The following is a 19,122-nucleotide window of genomic DNA, read 5'->3' as shown; positions in this document are numbered from 1 at the left end:
GTGTTTAGCCCATCAGCCTGTTGTTCAGCCCATTAAATGAGTTTGAAGTCTCACCTCGTACTTTGCTTGCATCACCTCCACGTTCTCTGAGCTGGGCCTGAAGGCATTCAGGACATTCTCCTTGTCTTCCATCCAAGACTCAAACTCCTGGCAGGTGTTATAGAAGCGGTACAGCCTAAATCCCTCTTCCAGGGCTTTCTTTCTGGCCTGGGAGGAAACCAACACAACTTTACACCCCTGTAATATCTCTGCTCTGTCACACAAATACACACATATCAGCACAGACAGACCAACAGACCACCACTTCAACATCTCTGTAGGACTCTGCTATGCAGTACAGTACACATCAGACACATGTCTTGGTGTGCTAACAGTCAAAAGGTTTAATATCTGTATTTGATGCTGCTATAGCACACACACACACACACACACATACACACGCACAAACACCTGCAAGAATGGCAAATGGCAAAATCAGCCTGTCGTGTTAAAAGACATTAGATGAGAGCCTCTCTTCTAAGTTAATATTGCATACTGTTGACATTAAACAGACTGATGAGCAACATTTGGGCGTGTGGGCTCAGTACCTGCGCCAGGCTGAGCAGGCGGCTGAACTCGCTGTCCAGGTCTCTCTGTGTGCTTAGGATGGTGTCCTGCTGGAAGTGCGGGTCGGGCAGTGCGCTGGACGGGATCTCCGTGGTGCCGCGCCGCATGGAGCGGCTACGCCGCGGCCGGCTCACCTTGTGGGTGGGGCTCTGCAGCGTGCCGTTATTCAGGACAGGCTGGGGCGGAGACTCCACCTGACCACACAGAAGCAGATTGCTGTCACAGCTGACCTGAGCTCATGACATCAATCAATCAACCGATCAATAAATCAATTAACCCTCTGACTATACATATCCATCTGTAAATATGTACTCAATGTTACACTTCTGTACCAAACATTTAATGACATGTAAAACTACTACAAAATGACAGTTTTCTGTGTATAGTTGCTTTGATAAATATGCAGTAAGAAACATCATTAAAAAGAAAGAAGAAAAATCATTAAAAAAATCTTGTTTCTGAGTATTGGAAGTCCAGCAAGGGCAGGGTGGAGCGGTTCTTACCTTGGTGGGGAGCTCTGTGATGTAGGTGGCGGGCACCAGCTGTTCGATGCCTTTGCTGTCCCTAACCAGCCACTTATCGCCCTGCTCCTTACTGAGAAGTCTCACCATCTCCCCGCGGTCCATGGTCACCTTCTCACCTGAACACAGGGGTCACAATCACAGAACAGAAGTAAATGTGTTTGCTAAAGCCTGAATACACTCCAAACTACAGATGGAAGGGTGCTGGGCTCAAAAAGCATCAAATCAAAGCTCAAAAAGCAAATTGCACTGTCTCCCTACATTAAATCAAAACCAACAAGTCTGAAGGATAAGTAATATTCAATCAAAAAAGATATCCCTCCACCGATACTTCCACCACCATATTATCCTGCTTTCTCTGAAGATGGTGTGGTGGTGTTGGTTGAATCCAGGGGTCCCTTCATTTTAGAACAATGCCTAGGAGAATATGATTCTTTAACTGTGGTTTTGGCTGAATCTGGGGATCACAGTCAGAATACAAACTGATGCAGCTGGATTGAAATGGTGGTTGAGGGGTGGCCTGGGTAGAGAACTTGTAATCTGGTTAGTGATTGAAACACCTTTGTGGACACCTGCCATTGCAGCCATGAACAGGTACTTTACTATCTCACTACATATAAAACTGTCTGGAACTGGATAACACATCTATGTAATTTGCAAGCTATGGATGTTCTCACCGTCTGTTAAGACAATGAACATCGCAATGTGGATTTATTATGCAGTGTATTTAGCAACCTCCATTTAGTCCTAACGAAAGGAAATCGACAGTCACAAACAGCAATACACTTCCCGCCCAAGGCCCTGAGGCTGTGATTTGCATGCTGGTACATACTGCTGCAGCTGAGTACCCAGGTAGTTATGTGTGACTGAGACAGTTCTGTCAGCACGCCTGCAGGGGGAGCAATCCTGCTTCGTGTCACAGAAAAACCAGCATCTCATGTGGTCATTCCAGACCAGGTGCTGTAGAACCACTTCACTTTTCATTGCCTCACAGTCCTGCTGGTCAGCAGTAGGGGTGTAAACCATCTGTTTCAGTGTACCCATCATCCATCGCAGATTACTATGATAAAAGACCCTTCCATTATCATCAATTTCCCTTAGAACAGCTACATGTTCAATGGAAGGTAAATTTTAAATAGCTGTTTTTAAAAGCCATTCCAGAATTGTGCAGCCCAGGCTTGTAGTTTTGAGATTACAGCAGTACTACATAATTAAGACTCTTGTCTTGGTGTCTTTGTGGTGAAACCATTATGCATATTAACTGTATAGAGGTCTATTTACTGTAACTATCAATGCTTACATCAGGTTAAGCTGGAGACCTTGTTTGCATAAGGCTAGGAATATACGGTGCAATTTTAGAACAATTTTGCTATGATTCACAGACCATTTTTCAAGATTGTTGTACCCACCATCACGACAGCAGCACATAGGTTTGCCGGGAATTTGTTATTGCACAGTGTGGAGGTCTGTGATGTTAACATTTTAATGGTATTACAGTAGCCTGTGTTCCTGTATATCCTGTATCCTGAATATTTCAAAACCCTGGAAGTCAAAGCAGGTAAAGGTGAGGCGGAAAGGGTGGTGGGGAGGAATGAGCTACCACACAGGGAGGACAGTACTACCTCTGTACTTGAACCTGATCTTGCCCTGGGCGGTGGGACTCGGTTCCTGAGTCCGGGGCAGCGGAGTCGCCTTTCCTGTTCTTGGCGTGGCCACCCTTCCCCTCTCCTTCCCCCCTTCCTCTTCCTCTCCTGAGGAGCCACTGTCCCGCGCCTTTGTGTTCTCCTGGGGCTCAGCCTGCAGTCAGAGAAGTGCACTCAGAGAGAACCACACTCAGAACTGCACTCAGAGAGAACCACACTCAGAACTGCAGTCAGACAGAACCACACTCAGAACTGCACTCAGTGAGAACCACACTCAGAACTGCACTCAGAGAGAACCACACTCAGAACTGCACTCAGAGAGAACCACACTCAAGAACTGCACTCAGACAGAACCACACTCAAAACTGCAGTCAGTAAGAATGACATTCAGAACTGCACTCAGACAGAACCACACTCAAAACTGCACTCAGACAGAACCACACTCAGAACTGCACTCAGTAAGAATGACATTCAGAACTGAACTCAGAGGGAACCACACTCAACAGAGAGAACTGTGTTCAAAGAGCACCGCACCCACAGAGAATTCACTTCGAACACATCTTTGGATGCTTCTGCTCTGACCTTGTGCCAAGATGAATATATTTCTCCATAAATAATTTTACACACTAAAAATGCATGCCCATATTTATCCAGCCTATTTCCATAACCATGACAGCACGATACCAGCCCAGCCGTGACTGCCCTTAACCCTGGTGATGGTTCTGTGTGTTTCAGGCAGCTTAAGGCTGAACACAGCTTAGGGGTTTGGCTTTGACAGTTTGGCAGTCTGCCTGCTTGGTGGTTTGCATTCACTGGTGTGTGAGCTCCTGCCTCAGACATGGCCACTCTGACTCACCGTGAGAGGTGCCTGAAGGGCGGCATTCTTGGCTTGCTCCCCCAGACGCTGCACCTCGGAGCGGTACGCCTCGATCTCCCTCTCCAACCGCAAGTGGCGCTGCAGCAGGGCCTCCGCGCTGGACTCATCCTTCCCATAATCCTCGCTGGCGAGCAGAGGCCTGCGGTCACTAAGCCAAGACTCTGCTTCCGCCACATCCGCAAAGTACTGAGAGAGAAGGACAGAGGGAGTCATAGAGAGAGAGAAAAAGAAAGAGAGGGAGAGAGGTGGGGCAGAATGGGAAATACAGATGGCTTTGTGAATCACGTTCTCTGTGCCAGTGCAATAGCTCTGTAACCCAGGCCATTCCCAAGCCTCTTCGTGTGTATGTGGAGCACCTGTTTGATGACGCTGCCTGCGTGCAGCCTGGTCCTGCGATTGGCCACTTCGTCCGCCAGGTGCTGCCACTGCCTCTGCAGGGTCCGCACCCACTTCTGTATGTCCTTCTCACTGGGGTGCCTCCTGCTGCAGAGGTCACGACCCCTTCCCACTACGGCCGAGCACAGAGACTCATGGGACTGCACCTCTGCTTCCACGGCCTGCAGCACACACACAGACACACTCAGTATCCACACATGATGCACACTATACGCACACACACATACACCACAGATCACAGGAGTGTTTTCATATCATGGAAGATTTGGGTCCATTATGCAGCCTGTCATCCCATACTGAGTTTCTCACTGTGGAAAAGAGCTTAGCCTGATATTACAGTAAACACGCAGATGTGACTGTCTCTGTGGGATCAACGTGTCCTTCGCTCAGCCAAAGAATGGCGCTAACTTGCGTTTCTCCATGGCCGTGTGTTTATCCAAGGGCAGGGCCCTACCTTATGCTTCTGCATGGCCAGCTGGATCTGGTTGAGGTCTCGGCCCAGGTTGGCTGTTCTCAGCAGCTGCCACTTCTCATAGATCCAGGACTCCACCTCCTCACAGTCACGGAAAAACTCAAAGAGCTTCAGCTGCTCCTGCAATGCCTGTCTCCTGTCATAGGATGGAGGAACCATCAGCTACTCTGTTTGAGCACCAGAGAGTCAGCATTCATATTCACCCAGCGTTCTCTCAGCCAATCAGCGTTCATATTCACCTGGCGTTCAGTCAGCTAACTGAAGAGATAGGGATGGATACATTTATGTTCTGTTGTGCTGGAATTCGCTCTGGATACAATCATTTACAACCATCTGCTAAATGATTGTAATGTAATGGGCGGCAGTGTAGCATAGCCATTGAGGAGAAGGGCTTGAAACCGAAAGGTTGCTGGTTTGATTCCCCACTGGGACACTGCTGCTGTACCCTGTACTTAACCCCACAATTGTCTCAGTAAACATCCAGTTGTATAAACAGATAACATGTCAAAAAACTGTAAACTATGTATGTCGCTCTGGATAAGAGCTTCTGCTAAATGACAATATTGTAGTGTAATGTAATAATGTAATGCAGTTCTCTTGTAATGTAAGGATCACGAGGACACACCTGGTTTTACTCTGGGCCACCAGGGAGCTGTACTGGGTGCTGAGCGCTCTGACACGGCTCTGGACCTGCTGGCGGTCGCTGTGCTGGCCGGCCATGGTGCTTTTGCTCAGGGCGCTCACAGTCTCTCCGTGGGAGGAGATCTGAGCGTCCAGGAGGTCCTGTTTCTGCAGCAGAGATACCACGTCTGGGAGCTGCTTTCCAAGATCCTTACAAGCTGCCAGCACCTGAGAGAGACAGAGGGAGAGAAGTGGAGTTATGACTGCACCTGAGCAAAACTCTGCATGCGTCAGGTACAGTACAGATTAACGAATAAATACTGTATATAAATATAGCAGCTACAGCAAGTAGGTGGAGAAACCGTGAACCCCACAGCATGTAATAATAAAATCATTAGTGTAATAATAATATAAAATATGTAACATATAATCATTATATAAACTATATAATATATAATACACAGCACACAAATATATAGCATATAATAATGGTAATCCTCATCATCTTTGTCATCATCTTTGTCATCAGTACAGCATAGTGAATGAATTCTTGACGAAAATAAGATTAACCCAAAAGTTCCTCACCTGTAGCTCCGCCAGGTCCTGGGAGACCAGCTCAACGTCCCTCAGAACACCCAGGGTGTTGACAGCACCCCCCAGGAAGTCACGGTGGCGCTGCAGCTGTTGGAGCAGATCTTTCCAGCGCTCCGTGATGATCTCCTGCCTGCCGGACAAGAGTGACAACAATGCAGATAAGCTGCCTTTAATCTCAATTCTATTTCATTTTCTTTTATGGCTTTTAAAATTTACAGTTAATATATATCATATTATAGACTAATATCAACAAAAAACAGTACTGCTAATATTATTATTACCACTATGCATACCGCCACTACTACTACAAGCAATCACAGCAGCAGATTTTGTGCTGTAAAAGAACGGTAAGATGTTATGATGACTTTATGGTACATTCTGGGTTTTAATGCAATCATATAAAGTGCAGCAACATTAATTAGTTGCTTAAAACAATAACAGTGATGGTCACAATGTAAGAAAATGTGTTTTTTTTAGCTGAAAATCCTGTTAAGAGAGTACATAATGATCCCCTCTGTTCAGACTTTTCTTCTCATTTCTGCTTGCTCCATCTCTTAGATTGGACCTACTATCTTGGAATTACACTTGAGCAACCATTATTAAAACAGACAGCAAAAGAAGAAAAATACTGTTAATAAGTCACAATCAGTAGATGATGTGCCTTGTCATTTTCCCACTTGCTCTTTATATTTCAGCAACTCTCTTCAGCTCAATACATATATATTGCATTGCATTCTTCTTGTTTCTCATTTTTTCTCGGGCAGGGCACCATGGGAAAAGGTCGGTAACATTTAGAGAGGCGGGTGAGCCTCACCTCCGGACCACCTGGGCCTTGCTGTGGTAGTTCTCCTTCTCTATGATGGCGGCCATGTCCCTGAGGGCGCGGAAACGGGGCTCGCGGGCGTGCACGTCAGTGCTGAGGGCCTCCAGCCTGCGGGCGGCGGCCTGCACCTCCTCCAGGCGAGACATGCCGCGGAAGTCCTGGCGCTGGAGCAGCTGCAGGGTGTCTTCCAGGTAGGCCTCCCGCAGCGTTGCCTTGCGCCCGAACTTCTGCGCCAGCTGCTCCAGGCGCTCCAGCCTCAGCAGCGCCCCCTGCAGGGCGCGCTCGCGCTCGGCCTCCGCCCGCTCCAGCAGGGCCCAGTGCTTCTCCACGTCGCCCAGGGTCCGGCCCTCCGGGGGGACGTACGCGTGCTGGTTGTTGGCCCGCAGCTTGGTGCGTAGGTTGAAGAGGTGGGCCTCGATGGCCCCCCGCTCCTGGTACTTTGGCGGCTTCTCCACCGTGCGGTATGTCTTGAAGGCCGCCATCAGCCGCTGCATGTCTTGCAGGGAGTTGGGGAAGAGGCGGTCGTTGAGCTCCACCACCTTGGACTTGATCCAGTGGAGCAAATCGGACACCATCCTCTCGTACTGCACTGTGAGGTCATCCAGCTCCTTCAGGAGGCCCACGATCTGACAGGTGTGAGTGAAAATCAGACATTAATAGCAGGAGATGAATACAGATAGACCAGAATGTAAGGGCAGTTTAGTCTAAAGGAATAGAATGGAGCCAGCCAGCATGGAGCCAGGCCCAACCCTAACTCCTAACTCTAAACCTGCCCCTTACTCCTAACCATAATCAGTAGCCCTAACCCTAAACCTAACTTCTGACCCCTAACCCTAGCCACACCCCAATGCTAAACCTAACCCCTAACACTGACCTTACCACAGAGCAGGAGCTACACAGAATTCAAACTGGGTTTCTATGACAACGTTCACGCAGAAGACTACTTAAAAAAGCCAAGAACATTAATGGAGACAGCATTACCTGCAGGCAGGGCACATGAATACAGTGCAGAGCATTAAATACAATTTACTGCTAAAAGATCACTTATACACTATTACACATTACACATTATTCATGTTAGTGGATGATCTACTGAGGGTAAAATCTTTGCTCAGCATCTTCTTGACCCTGCCATCTGATACTTCAATAATCACATACAGTAACGACATGGATAAGATCAATGTATGAAAGCACATACACATACACACACATTACACATACACACACACCCACACATGCACACACACAGAGCACACACCTTGCTCAAAGCTGGGGAGCACCTTTCAGGTCTAACAATTCCTTCTCTCATGTGCTGCCATCTCAGCCACTGGTTACTGAAGTTCCCACTGAGAGACATGGTCACCTGATGGCCTGCTGTTTTCTCTCAAGAACGCTCCAGTGGACTTGGGGCCCGGCGTCCCACCCACACTCAGGCCCAACCACCCTGCCCACCCTCAGGCTCTGTAGCCTCCCCCAGCCCTGGGTATGATAGCCCCACCCACACTCAGACTTGGTTACCCATGACCATTGTTGGGCTTGATAGCCTTACTCACACTCAGCCTCAATCGGCTACTACCACCCTCAAGGCCCCAGTATACCCAGTAGTGCCACCCACCCTGGGGCCTGAAGGCCCCGCCCCTCTTTGTCACTGTCTGTAGTCCATGCTTTTCTTCGTCAACTGGCTACCCCTATTCTCCAAACGCTCTTTCCCTGCGAGTAGCAGCTCTGTGCTATCTGCCTGGCAGCAGGGTCCACTCCACACGCCTGTGTTTCCTCTATCCAGCCTGTATCAGTGTGCTTCAAAGCACAGTCCTCTCCCCTGTGCCTCCTGACTTCATGTGTATCCAGATAGCAGCATGCTAATGTGCTAATAGTATTGCCGTGGCCTGGACCCTGGTTGACACCAGCATAGCCACCAGGTTCTCTGCTCTTCGTACAATCCCAGATTTCCCAGAATGCCCTCTGCTCCCACGGCAGATCCAAAAGTGGGTTGAAAAAATGGACCCGGTCCAAGCGCTGACTTCCTGTTGTAGAGTGTATCTGCTCCCTGCCCGTGTATGTGTGTGTGTGTGTTACGTTCGTCTGTAGAAGGAGCCCTGGGTTTCTGTTGATCTGATTAGCGTCTCCCCCCTCCCTCTCCTCCCCTGCAGTAAATCCTAATCCACAGGAACAGTTTCCCTTATTAGAAATTTTTCTGGGATTAGGCCCCAGCAGTTCACTCTGAAGCCTGTAGGGGGAGCCTGGGGTCTGTCTGTCTGTTCAGGCCTTCAGTATGGCCTTTACAGTCATCTGGTGTGTCTCTTGAAGCAACAATACATACCGAATGTAATTTACCAACAGACAGTGAGGTTATCATTGAAAGGGGTGCAGTCTGTCTCTGCCCAGATATTGACTTTGAACAGCTAGATAACAGGCGCTACTACAGTCTGATGAGGTGGTGTGCATGAGTTACATCTTACGATTTACATCCGCTTACCCCTCCTCTCCTCATGACATCACCAACAAAATTCTGCAGACTGGCCACCCAAATGCTGTCTGTTCTGTTACTATATACAGCATAAAGGACAACGCAATTGACTGGGACCCTGGATTCATAATTCCCTTTAGACACGGTGACCATCTGGTTCTGTGTAAAACGCTCTGCAGAGTGTACCTGCCTCTGTTCTGTGCTCTGATTCTCACTGTGATATTCGGAGAGAATGGAAACTGGGCGGTGGCATCGCACACACCTTGGCGATCCTCTTCTGCACGGTCTGCCCCTGCTTGAGGCGGGAGAAGTAGTGGTAGTACAGGGACACGTAGGTCATGATGGACTTCTCGTCGGGGTGCGGCACGGCCACGTCCTCGATGTCCAGCAGCCGCAGGATGCCCAGCTGGGTCTCGGCCACGGAGAAGGCGTTCTCCAGGTTCCTGAGGGGCTCGTTCGGATTCAGGCGGCTGTAGTTTAACAGGTCAGGCCTGGAGACACGCAGCAAATCTTTCAGTAGTGTGACTTACATAGCTTACATTTTTTACATGATATTCACTTATACAGCTGGATATTTACTGAAGACATTCTGGATTATGTACCATGCAAAAGGGCACAGCAGCAGTGCTGTTGTGGGGAACCGAACCAGCAACCTTGTGGTTACAAGCCCTGTTCCTTACCACTATGCTACACTGCTGCCACTTTCATCAAATTAACCATGATTTTCACTTTTGGTCCCTTTTCACACTTTGAGATGAATCCATTACATTACATTACATTACATTACATTGCATTACATTACATTACATGCATTTAGCAGATGCTCCTATCCAGAGTGATTTCTAGCACAACAGAACGTAAGTGTATCTATTCAAGTTGAATGAGCAACAATGTCAGACCAGACTAACAACACTCCCAGACCAGTGAATGTGAGCATAACACTATTCAAGCCCTACCACAAGTTATCTTGAGCAACCAGATTTGACAAGGGAAGCCAAGTATACTACCATATATCCAAGTCAAACTCAAAGACAACAGAACCAGCTCCCGCAGGACAACATGTACCTGTACAGCCAGTTCTCCCAGCTTATTTGGGGCAGTTAGTTAATTAGTTGTTAACTACACCCATGCATTTTTCAGCACAGCTGTGGGGTGTTTCTTAATAATTTGGCATAATCACCTTAAGATGTTTGTCATTAATGGAGATAGAATGGACTGAGTTATGAAGTGTTAAGTTTGGACATAACGTTAGGTTTGTACATAGCCTTTCAGGACCTGAGTTTCCCACAGCTGCTCTGGGTTTTGGGGAGTGAACGGGGCGAGATGCAGAGGGGTCGGTGGCTCTCACCGGTGGGCGTGGATGAGGGCGTTAAATGCCAGGCCATCCCTCCAGCTGCTGGAGAAATCCTGCACGTTGACGTTGGCATACCCGGCTGTCTTGCGCTGGCACCAGATGAGCAGAGCCTCCTTGGCGGAGCGGCGGGCAGCGCTGGCACCTCCATCAGTCTGGAACACACACCAGGCACCTGAGCCACTCCTGTGCCACACCTGCACATACCTGTGCTACACCTGAGCACACCCGCTCACTCTTGTCTGTCTACTGAACAAATTTCCATATCCTTATGCCTTATGTCTTTCACCGGAAAAGTGAGCAGAATTCATTTCTGTAAGCCATACAGAAAGATGTGGCCATATATAGAGGCCTGAGCACTGGTTTTCAACAGAAAGCTTCTTGAGTAAACAAAATCAAGGAATGCATTACATGCATTACATTCATTTAGCAGACACTGTTAATCAGAGTGATTTTCAGCACAGAAGAACAGAAGTGCATCCATTCAAGTTGAATAAGTAACAGTATCAGACCAAGCTAACAACACTTCCAGACCAGTGAGTGTGAGCATAACACTCTTCAAACCCTACCAAAAGTTAACTTGTGCAACCTGACAAGACAAAGGATGCAGGTTGTGCTTATGGTTGTGTGAATACCTCATCGATGTTGATGAATCCGATCTGGAAGCGCAAGATAATGATCCAGAGGAGGCCCAGGATGAGAGTTCTGTCTCCATCGACGATGTTCTCCGGGCCAATCAGATCGACCCGGATCTGAGGAGAGAGACATGGCAACGTATACTATCAACATACTCAAAGTGCATTATCCAAAGTTAAGGATGACCTTTTGGATTGAACAGGGGCCCACTGGAAATGGAAAATTGCCTCCAGAAGATGTGCTTATTAAAAAAATATATTTATCGAAAATATGTTTATTGAAAAAAAAGCAGAGCGCACCCTGCTGGCCACACCTTGGTCTTGAGGAAGTTGATGGCAATGCTATTGTTCTCCAGGCAGTGCACTCGGAGGGTCCGCCGGCTCGGGGTGGGCAGCTTGGTATCAGAGATCAGCTCCAGCAGCCGGACCAGGTAGATCCCGTTCTTCAGCTCTGTGTAGACGTCCTTCAGCACCACTTTTTCCTGGACGCAGGAAGCAGGAAACGGGGAACTGAAGAGAGCGTCCCTCTTTACCCGCACGGTCGCTTCAGTTCATCCGCTCCCGTTCTTTTTATGGAATTGGCACATTGCGTTCAAGTGCACATTTTTCATATGTTCTATTTTAGGAGCAGTCATCCCCAGTCCTGAAGAGATGCAGTGTCTGCAGGGATACTCTACTGCAGGGCCTGCAGGCATTCTCCCTTGTTCATTACTTCCCTTCACTGGTTTATGAGCAGTGACTTGTTCACAAAGGTTAGTGGTTTAAAAAGAGCTAGAATAGACGCTGGGCTGGTTTAAAGTCTTCCAGGATTGGAGCTGACCAGCCTTGTGGTATTCATAATGCTCACTAAAATACAAAGGCTGTGTCCAAGGACCATAATACAATCCAGGGACACAAATGGCTTCAAAACTTTGTTGGTCAGATGTGTTTTCTGGCAACATAAATCTTTTAAAACACGAACAATGCTTGGGAAACAGCCTGTTACCCTTTGGGGCTGGGTGGGGGACACAGGCAGAAGGTTTCACATCATTTCACACGTTACTGCCGTTATGTGAAACAGCCAATTCCTGTCAAACCCCAACCCCCCCCCCCCCCCCGAACTGGCTGAGACTTTGGGGACCAAGCGCACGCTCATCTCTCCCCTTGCCTGGTGTTAGCTTTCAGAGGAGCGGGAGGAACTTGGTGGGGTTCTGAAATGGCTGGCTGCTTGGATCTCTGCCATGGTGTAACGTAAGAGGGTGACTCAGTGGGCCCCACCCTGGGACCCTGCCTCCTGTCAGCTGTGAAGGGCGACCTCTCTCTGGCCCCTAGTCTGAGGGAACCAGACTTCTCCCAGAAGAATTGCTTCTAGCCTTTATAAGGGTCTGGCACACCCTCTCTGCAGGCAGGCAAACAACTACCACAATGCCATATGAGGCAGAAAAGCTTTACATCCACTTCAGCACTGAACAATTCTCCAACTGCCTGGTCGGCAATGACTTTTTAGTGCAGATTTAAGTAGACATCAATGATGGTGTCTAGGTGACATAACCCAGTCAGGAAATGAAGCAGGGGGATAATAATTTGTTTCATTTGCATTTACAGTTTTCATGCTGTTAAAGTGTCCCAGAGCAATATGTTTCCCATGACATGGATATTTGGAAACCCTTACCAGTAGTGAATTGCTTTCAGATTCACAGCAGTTTGAGACATTACAGCAGCCATCAGTATGCATTTAGAGCCTGAGAGCCTGAGAAAACACACTGCAGGCATCCACATGCCTCATCCCATTAGCAAAATACTGATATCCCTGGTCTACATTCATCAGTGATCTACATTGCTGTTATTGATCTACATCGCTATAACTGAGAGTGATTGATACTGATATCACTGGATGTAATTTTAATACAATTTCTCAGAATCCTGATCTGTAGAAAGGTCTTTTTAACCCTGGGGTTCCCCGGGGCTGAAGGCTGGCAGCTCACTCAACGCTATGCTGAGAGTGGACAGAGAAAATATATGTAAACATATACCTAAAAGGTTTTGGGCTGTTCTAAACAGTAATTCAAGTGGTGTTTGCAGCAGGAAAATTGATTTTGATGTTTTTGAAGGGCACACATCCTGGTCCTCCAGTTTCACCAGGAAACGTTAACAGGTACAGAAACAGCAGCGACAAAATGAAGCAGAGGGAAATCCTCCCCGCCTGCCCGCGATGCAGCGGCGGCTCACCCCGCTCTTGGCGAAGACGTTGTTCATCCACTTGGTGAAGGTCTTCTTCTGCACGGCCATGCGCTGCTCCTGCAGCTCACGAATGCGGCCCTGCTCGAACTCCCCCCCGTCCATCGCAGCGGCGGCCTCTCGAACCCTGCCGTGAGACAGCACAACCGCGTCCTCTCGTTTACACTGATAGAACCTTGATTACGTCATTGACACACAGGTCTGCAGGTTCAGATTTCAAAGTTTCATGTGGAGACACGCATGCCACCAGACTTCTAGTCAACTGTGCCTCTATCTACAGTACCAGTCAGAAGTTTGGACACACCTGACTAAGATAATGGGGAAACATGCATTCAAAGACATTTTGATCTAAAGACTTATGCTTAAATGGTTGAAAATTTGTTTCTTAGACAATATAAACAGTGAAGTTGATGCCTATGTATGAATTTCTTTCCAAAAAATATTTTTAAAACTTAAAACTTAAGATTTTTATTATTAGTCTTTACTATTACTTTAAAATGTGGAAAATAGTAAAAATAAAGAAAAAGTAGGTGTCTCCAAACTTTTGACTGGCACTGTAAATATACAAAAACACATTCTACAGTCTTTCTTTCTGTGTTGAATTTCTGTTCCTGTCATTACAAAACACACGTGTAAGATTTAAAACCTCTGCTGCGAAGCATTAGCAGCATTAGCATCTGCTCTTAAACAGGGCCAGCATTCATCTCCTCAGAATCATCACACAGTTTCGTCTATTTGCTGATGTCCATGGCATCCCTTCCACAGAGGGACCCACCTCTGTATAGACTCATTACTCTGCATTAAAACACATATTTATGCACTGTACAGTTATGACGGGACTGTATTCTTCAACGCTGTTTGTGTCCACACCAGCGACGCTGATAATCACCATGGTGGGAATGTTATGGTTAGCACTAGGCGATGCAAACAACACAAAATGATGAACAGCACCATAAAGTCACCAAACGTACCCTCACGCTCTCACACACAGACTGTTAAACCATTAAACAGGTTTGAGTCAGACTCAGCTCCTGTCAGCAAATCCCTGGCTTTCTCACAGAGAGGAAGAAGGCTCAATGAGGGTGTGGCATGTACCGGCACCGAGGTGAGGGTGGCTGTCCCTGTTCCAGGTGAGCCATGGGGCTCCAGAGTGTTCACCTGTCATAAAATGAACCTGAGAATCTCCTGACAAATGCGGAACATGAGAAGCCATGTTCTGGAGCTATAGCTGTACTATGGCTATGCTTATCTATCATACTTTACAGCCTCATTCAGCCTCACAATAAAAATTCTTCTCATTTTAATGTCAGATGATGTCATTCAGTCTTGCCTCTTTCACTCTCCTTTTCAAATCATGGCACCTCCTGATGCACCATCTCCCTGTTAATCAGTTACTCTGGATGGCTGACTAAACCACAGTAGACATTAACATCTTGTCACAAATGAAGGGAGAAAGCCAACATCTGAGATTCCACATTCCACAGCGTAATGCTGACATCGACTGAATTTCCATGGAACCGTATAAAAGAGACCCTCTGGCATAAGTACAGAATGTGCATTATCATTGGTATGCAATAACTTGTGATTGTAACAATGTGAATTATTCTCCTGTACTTGATAGATTACTGTAACAATGTTAATTCTTCCACATGTGATGGCTTACTGTAACAAAGTCAATTCTTCTCCAGTATGTGATAGATTACTGTAACAATATGAATTCTTCTGCACGATAGGTTACTGTAACAATGTGAAATCTTCTGCTGTATGTGATAGACTAATTGTTTAATTCCTGCTGTCCCCAGAAACATAGTAAATTACAAGCTCTTACCTTCCTCTCCAAAGTAGTCTTTTTCAGATATAATCTTGATCTTCTATGTAATCCACTACAGAATCGAAATGGAGAACCAAAGCAGGCATTTGATTCACTTCAGATCTGCACCTACTTTCAAAGTCAAGGCAAACTGGAGTCAACGAGGGCGGGGCCGACCTTTGAAGCCACGGAGAGTGGAGGGGTTTACTGCGTGCGCGCTCTCCTCACCTGACGACGCCCCGGGGGCAAAGGTCAGCACAGGCCAGCCGCGGAGCAAATTTGCAGACGTGTGGAGTTTAGAGGCAAGTGGCTCGGTGAGGCTCCTGCCCCATCAACATGTAACGAGACCCTGTTTGCGTTCCTACACTCCTGTCTCCATCACCCCACTGGGCTGGGACAGGAGGGGTGTTCATTCCCTGTCCTGTTCATTCCACACCGCTGACCAGGGAAGCAGTGTGATGTATGAAGGTAATAGAGCACAAGTTTTACTCAGCTCAAAGTTCAGCCACTCAAGAAAAGCCGATATCAAAAGGGTTGAAATGAGTAGCTTAAGTAACTTACTTTCTGTTTTGAAGGTATTGCTGATAAACCACACCTGATAGCATAAATCATAAATCCACATATATTCAATTTTCATTGCAAACCAAACCTTTGAAGGCCATATTGTAAGAAAGCAATATATTTTCAGGCAGGCATGAAGAATCTTTCAGTCTACTTCAGCTTCACAAGTTAATGACAGTATAATATCAAAATCAAACAATGCAACTAATGTCATATTAATATGCCAGCATGGTGTTCTTCACGTATACGTTTAGGCTGAGAAACAGGTCATGAAGAATTTAAAACACAAAAACCGATTTACACGACATCATTAATGAGCAATTCTACAGTACTGGGATAGAAGTCATCAGAATCTTTCTCGACATATAGTGGTGAATGCACAGTGTGGTACCCACTGTTTTTGGTGTTTGTTTTTATCACCTGTTGTTTCCAGACCAGTAAGTTGAGCCAATTTTCTATTAAGTGTTTCAGTCTCTGTTATTACCATTTTAAAATAATGATTTCTGCAACTAAAAAGTGCCTAATTATTTAAAAGTTAACGAAGATGGGTCTTGGTGTTGACCAAAAACAAAGAAAAGGATGGGGCTAAGGCACGATTTGTTGCCAGTTTAATGAAATTCATATTAAATACATATTTATGGGTATATGTCTTTGACCTGATACCAGGGGGAAAATTCCACAATAATAATATGCTATAGTTATATTGCATACTGATGATAATGCACATTCTATTGTTGAAATGCTATAGTTATTTAATAAAAAAAGCACCCAGCCATGATTTTATCTAGTCAATCTTCTGTGTAGGGCAGAATTCCCATTGAATTTAGCCATCCACACAGACATAATCACATTTCCATTTAAACCTGCTGCAGATGGGTTCCTGGTCCTCCAGGGAAACTCCATCACAGTTTTATAAACTTTATTAAAGTATTACTGCTGGTTTGTAAAACAGAGTATGAAATATGAATTTAGTGTGTGGTATATTGCTTTTAAAAGGTTGCACAATGTCTCATCACATGATTAGAGTGTATCAAAGATTGAACCCCTCTTGAAGCATAGTTGTTGTTGAGCCGGTATGACATTTGAGGCTATTTAGTAACAACTTTATGGAGCACAAAGTCCACATTTGTAAATTGTTTTTACCAGATCTTGCAAGTATACAATGCAGGATGAACTTCTGGGTGTAGTGTCCATTAAAAAGAAAATATACCTCTTTATCAGAGTCAAATAAGAGTCACAAGTTTCACATCACAAGTATTTATATTAATTCATGTCCAAAACTGTGCAACACTGACAATCAAAGTTTACAGAACCAGCACCACCACATCCCAAAAACTGCTGTTTTCCATTAGATTTTGTTCCACCAATCTATCAGTCTCTAAGTTCTGCCCCCAGCCCTGCCAATGTTCAGTATGTTCTAACCCGAGCTGCAGACCCTGTAACCCCAGCCCACAGGGGGCGCTACCTACACTTTCACGCTTTCTATCGTGCCACATCTCAGGTGAATCCACCTGCCCTTCTTCCCCTCACCTGCCCTTCTCTCTTGGCCAGGACCTTAGACCCTGCCACCACTCCCCTCCTGGGAGGAGTTGGTTTACAGCTCACATGGGGTGATGACACATTTATATCCGTTTCCTTGAATTTGCCCCTCTTCTGCTTCGCAGTGATTCCAGACATTGGTGACAGTGTCACTGAATTAGCACACTTTGATATTTCGGTCACAGATTTCCCCCCTCTGTCAGAACAGCGAGCCCTTTGCTGTTCTGACTCATTATGGGTTATGGACCTGCTGTATGCTGCTGTATTGCTGACTGCTGCCATCTCCACCTTCTTACTGCGCTGTAGTTACCCTGCCCTGCGACAACGCCAACAGAACTGACTCACATCGCTGGTTTCTCATCATCTCCTCTTGCCAACCATGAGTCAACTTTCTGCTGGTGAGATGAAATGGCAACACCCTGCAACACATCACAACCAGCCAATATACTGCATCGCTGGGCACTACTGAGGTCTGTCCCTGTCAGGCTCCAAGTTACAGAAGAAGCGAATACCAGCTGTGACACCAAAGATGGAACAGAAGGCCAGTTCCTCCTCACAGTTTGTCCCAAGAGTGAATTTAGCTCAAGACTGTTTATCCATACACCTCCCATTCTCTGGGTGTTCTTTACACTGAATATAAGACTCACACAATACATATTTTATACATATTTTAATATATGAATTCACATTTTACAAACAAATTGGTTACAAAGAAAGTTTCTTTGCAGTATCTTAACGTCCACACACATCAGCTGTGAGGGCCAGTGTTAGCTCAGAAAGTTAAATCTGCACATCCATGGCATAATCTCCATCGTTACATCATTATTACAAGACATGAATTTACAAACATTAAAAACAAAGAAATCACGATAGTTTTTCTACTAAAATAACTAACTACTGCTACATATGCGTAATGGAAAAAAGTACTAGCAGGATGGAAAAAAAAAACCTGAAATGTCACTTTTTGATAGATCACTACTAAAGACCAGTGGTTCAAACCAAGCAGACCAATGCAGTTATTGAGATGGGATCATTCACAGCTGTGAGTTCAGCATAGAAGAATGGGATCATTGGTAATGTTAAATACTGGCCCCAAGATGAGGGGTGGGGCTGTCAGGATTGCAATGAGTATTTGCTGTGTTCTGTAAGGCACTCCATATTTCTCTAAACTCTCAGCTCCTGCTCCCAGCTTGTTTAAGGCATTTGAAAAACTAAATCAATGTTCACGAAAAACTTGGGAGCTCACATCATGACGAGTACTGCCTGTTTGGAGAGTGATGCATTGTGGGAAACATGTTCAGCTCTGGCATGCAGAAGGAGTGTGCTAAACACACTAACTGGTCATATGGCGACTTGCAAGTGAATCAAAAATAACCTGCATTTATACAAATTTTTACAAACTCTCTTTTCACCCTTTTAACTGAAGGCATGCTACTTGCAGAAACAAAAGCCTTCTCTGAGGATTAAAAGCTTAGTGTGAATGGGAAGGCACTACATAAGCAGTATGCTGGAGGAGAGCACTCTGGTCATTAACACAAAGCGGAAAAAATACTACCCATTTGACCCATTCTGTAACAAGCCATTGCCTTCATTTCTAAACCCTGAGTGTGGTGCTCTTCCTGAGATGAAGTACAGGCAGACAGTTGCCCAGTCGGCACAAACCTGATGAAATCTCATGGCTAATAAGCTCACACAGATGAAAGGAGTCTGCATATCTGGTCCTTTTTTTTTTTTTTCAGGAAAAACATGAAATATCATCCTGGTTTGTAGTGTCCCCTACGGTGGCCCTCGTCTTCTGTTGCGATCACCCAAGATGAACGCTGACCTTTCCCAGACCCAGCACCCAGGTAGCCTGATGAATAATAACCTGCCCCATGTGACACAAGATGCAAAAATCCTTCAAAACCCAAGGAACCCTTCTGGAGCAGGAGTCAGTTCTCAGGAGTCAGGAGTCGCTGGTTCTGTTGGGAGTCACTGTGCCTCTGTTGG

At 46.1% G+C, this 19,122-nt stretch overlaps 1 protein-coding gene across 1 annotated transcript in view; it reads right to left on the bottom strand.

Annotated features, from left to right (window-relative positions):
- Window positions 1-13,328, bottom strand: part of sptbn5 (spectrin, beta, non-erythrocytic 5) — a 46,839-nt gene extending 33,511 nt beyond the window's left edge. Inside the window, 15 exon segments of the mRNA XM_036542226.1 lie at window positions 55-207; window positions 588-800; window positions 1,110-1,246; window positions 2,750-2,924; window positions 3,627-3,833; window positions 4,004-4,204; window positions 4,498-4,651; window positions 5,141-5,364; window positions 5,722-5,860; window positions 6,545-7,179; window positions 9,283-9,511; window positions 10,369-10,526; window positions 11,007-11,123; window positions 11,321-11,488; window positions 13,215-13,328. Of these exon segments, the coding sequence (XP_036398119.1) occupies window positions 55-207; window positions 588-800; window positions 1,110-1,246; window positions 2,750-2,924; window positions 3,627-3,833; window positions 4,004-4,204; window positions 4,498-4,651; window positions 5,141-5,364; window positions 5,722-5,860; window positions 6,545-7,179; window positions 9,283-9,511; window positions 10,369-10,526; window positions 11,007-11,123; window positions 11,321-11,488; window positions 13,215-13,328 (3,024 nt within the window).
- Window positions 13,329-19,122: the final 5,794 nt, after the last annotated feature.

Source organism: Megalops cyprinoides, chromosome 12, assembly GCF_013368585.1.
Source record: "Megalops cyprinoides isolate fMegCyp1 chromosome 12, fMegCyp1.pri, whole genome shotgun sequence".
Lineage (NCBI taxonomy): Eukaryota > Metazoa > Chordata > Actinopteri > Elopiformes > Megalopidae > Megalops > Megalops cyprinoides.
Note: the sequence above shows the minus strand (reverse complement) of the source record. Positions and strands in the feature narration are given on the sequence as shown.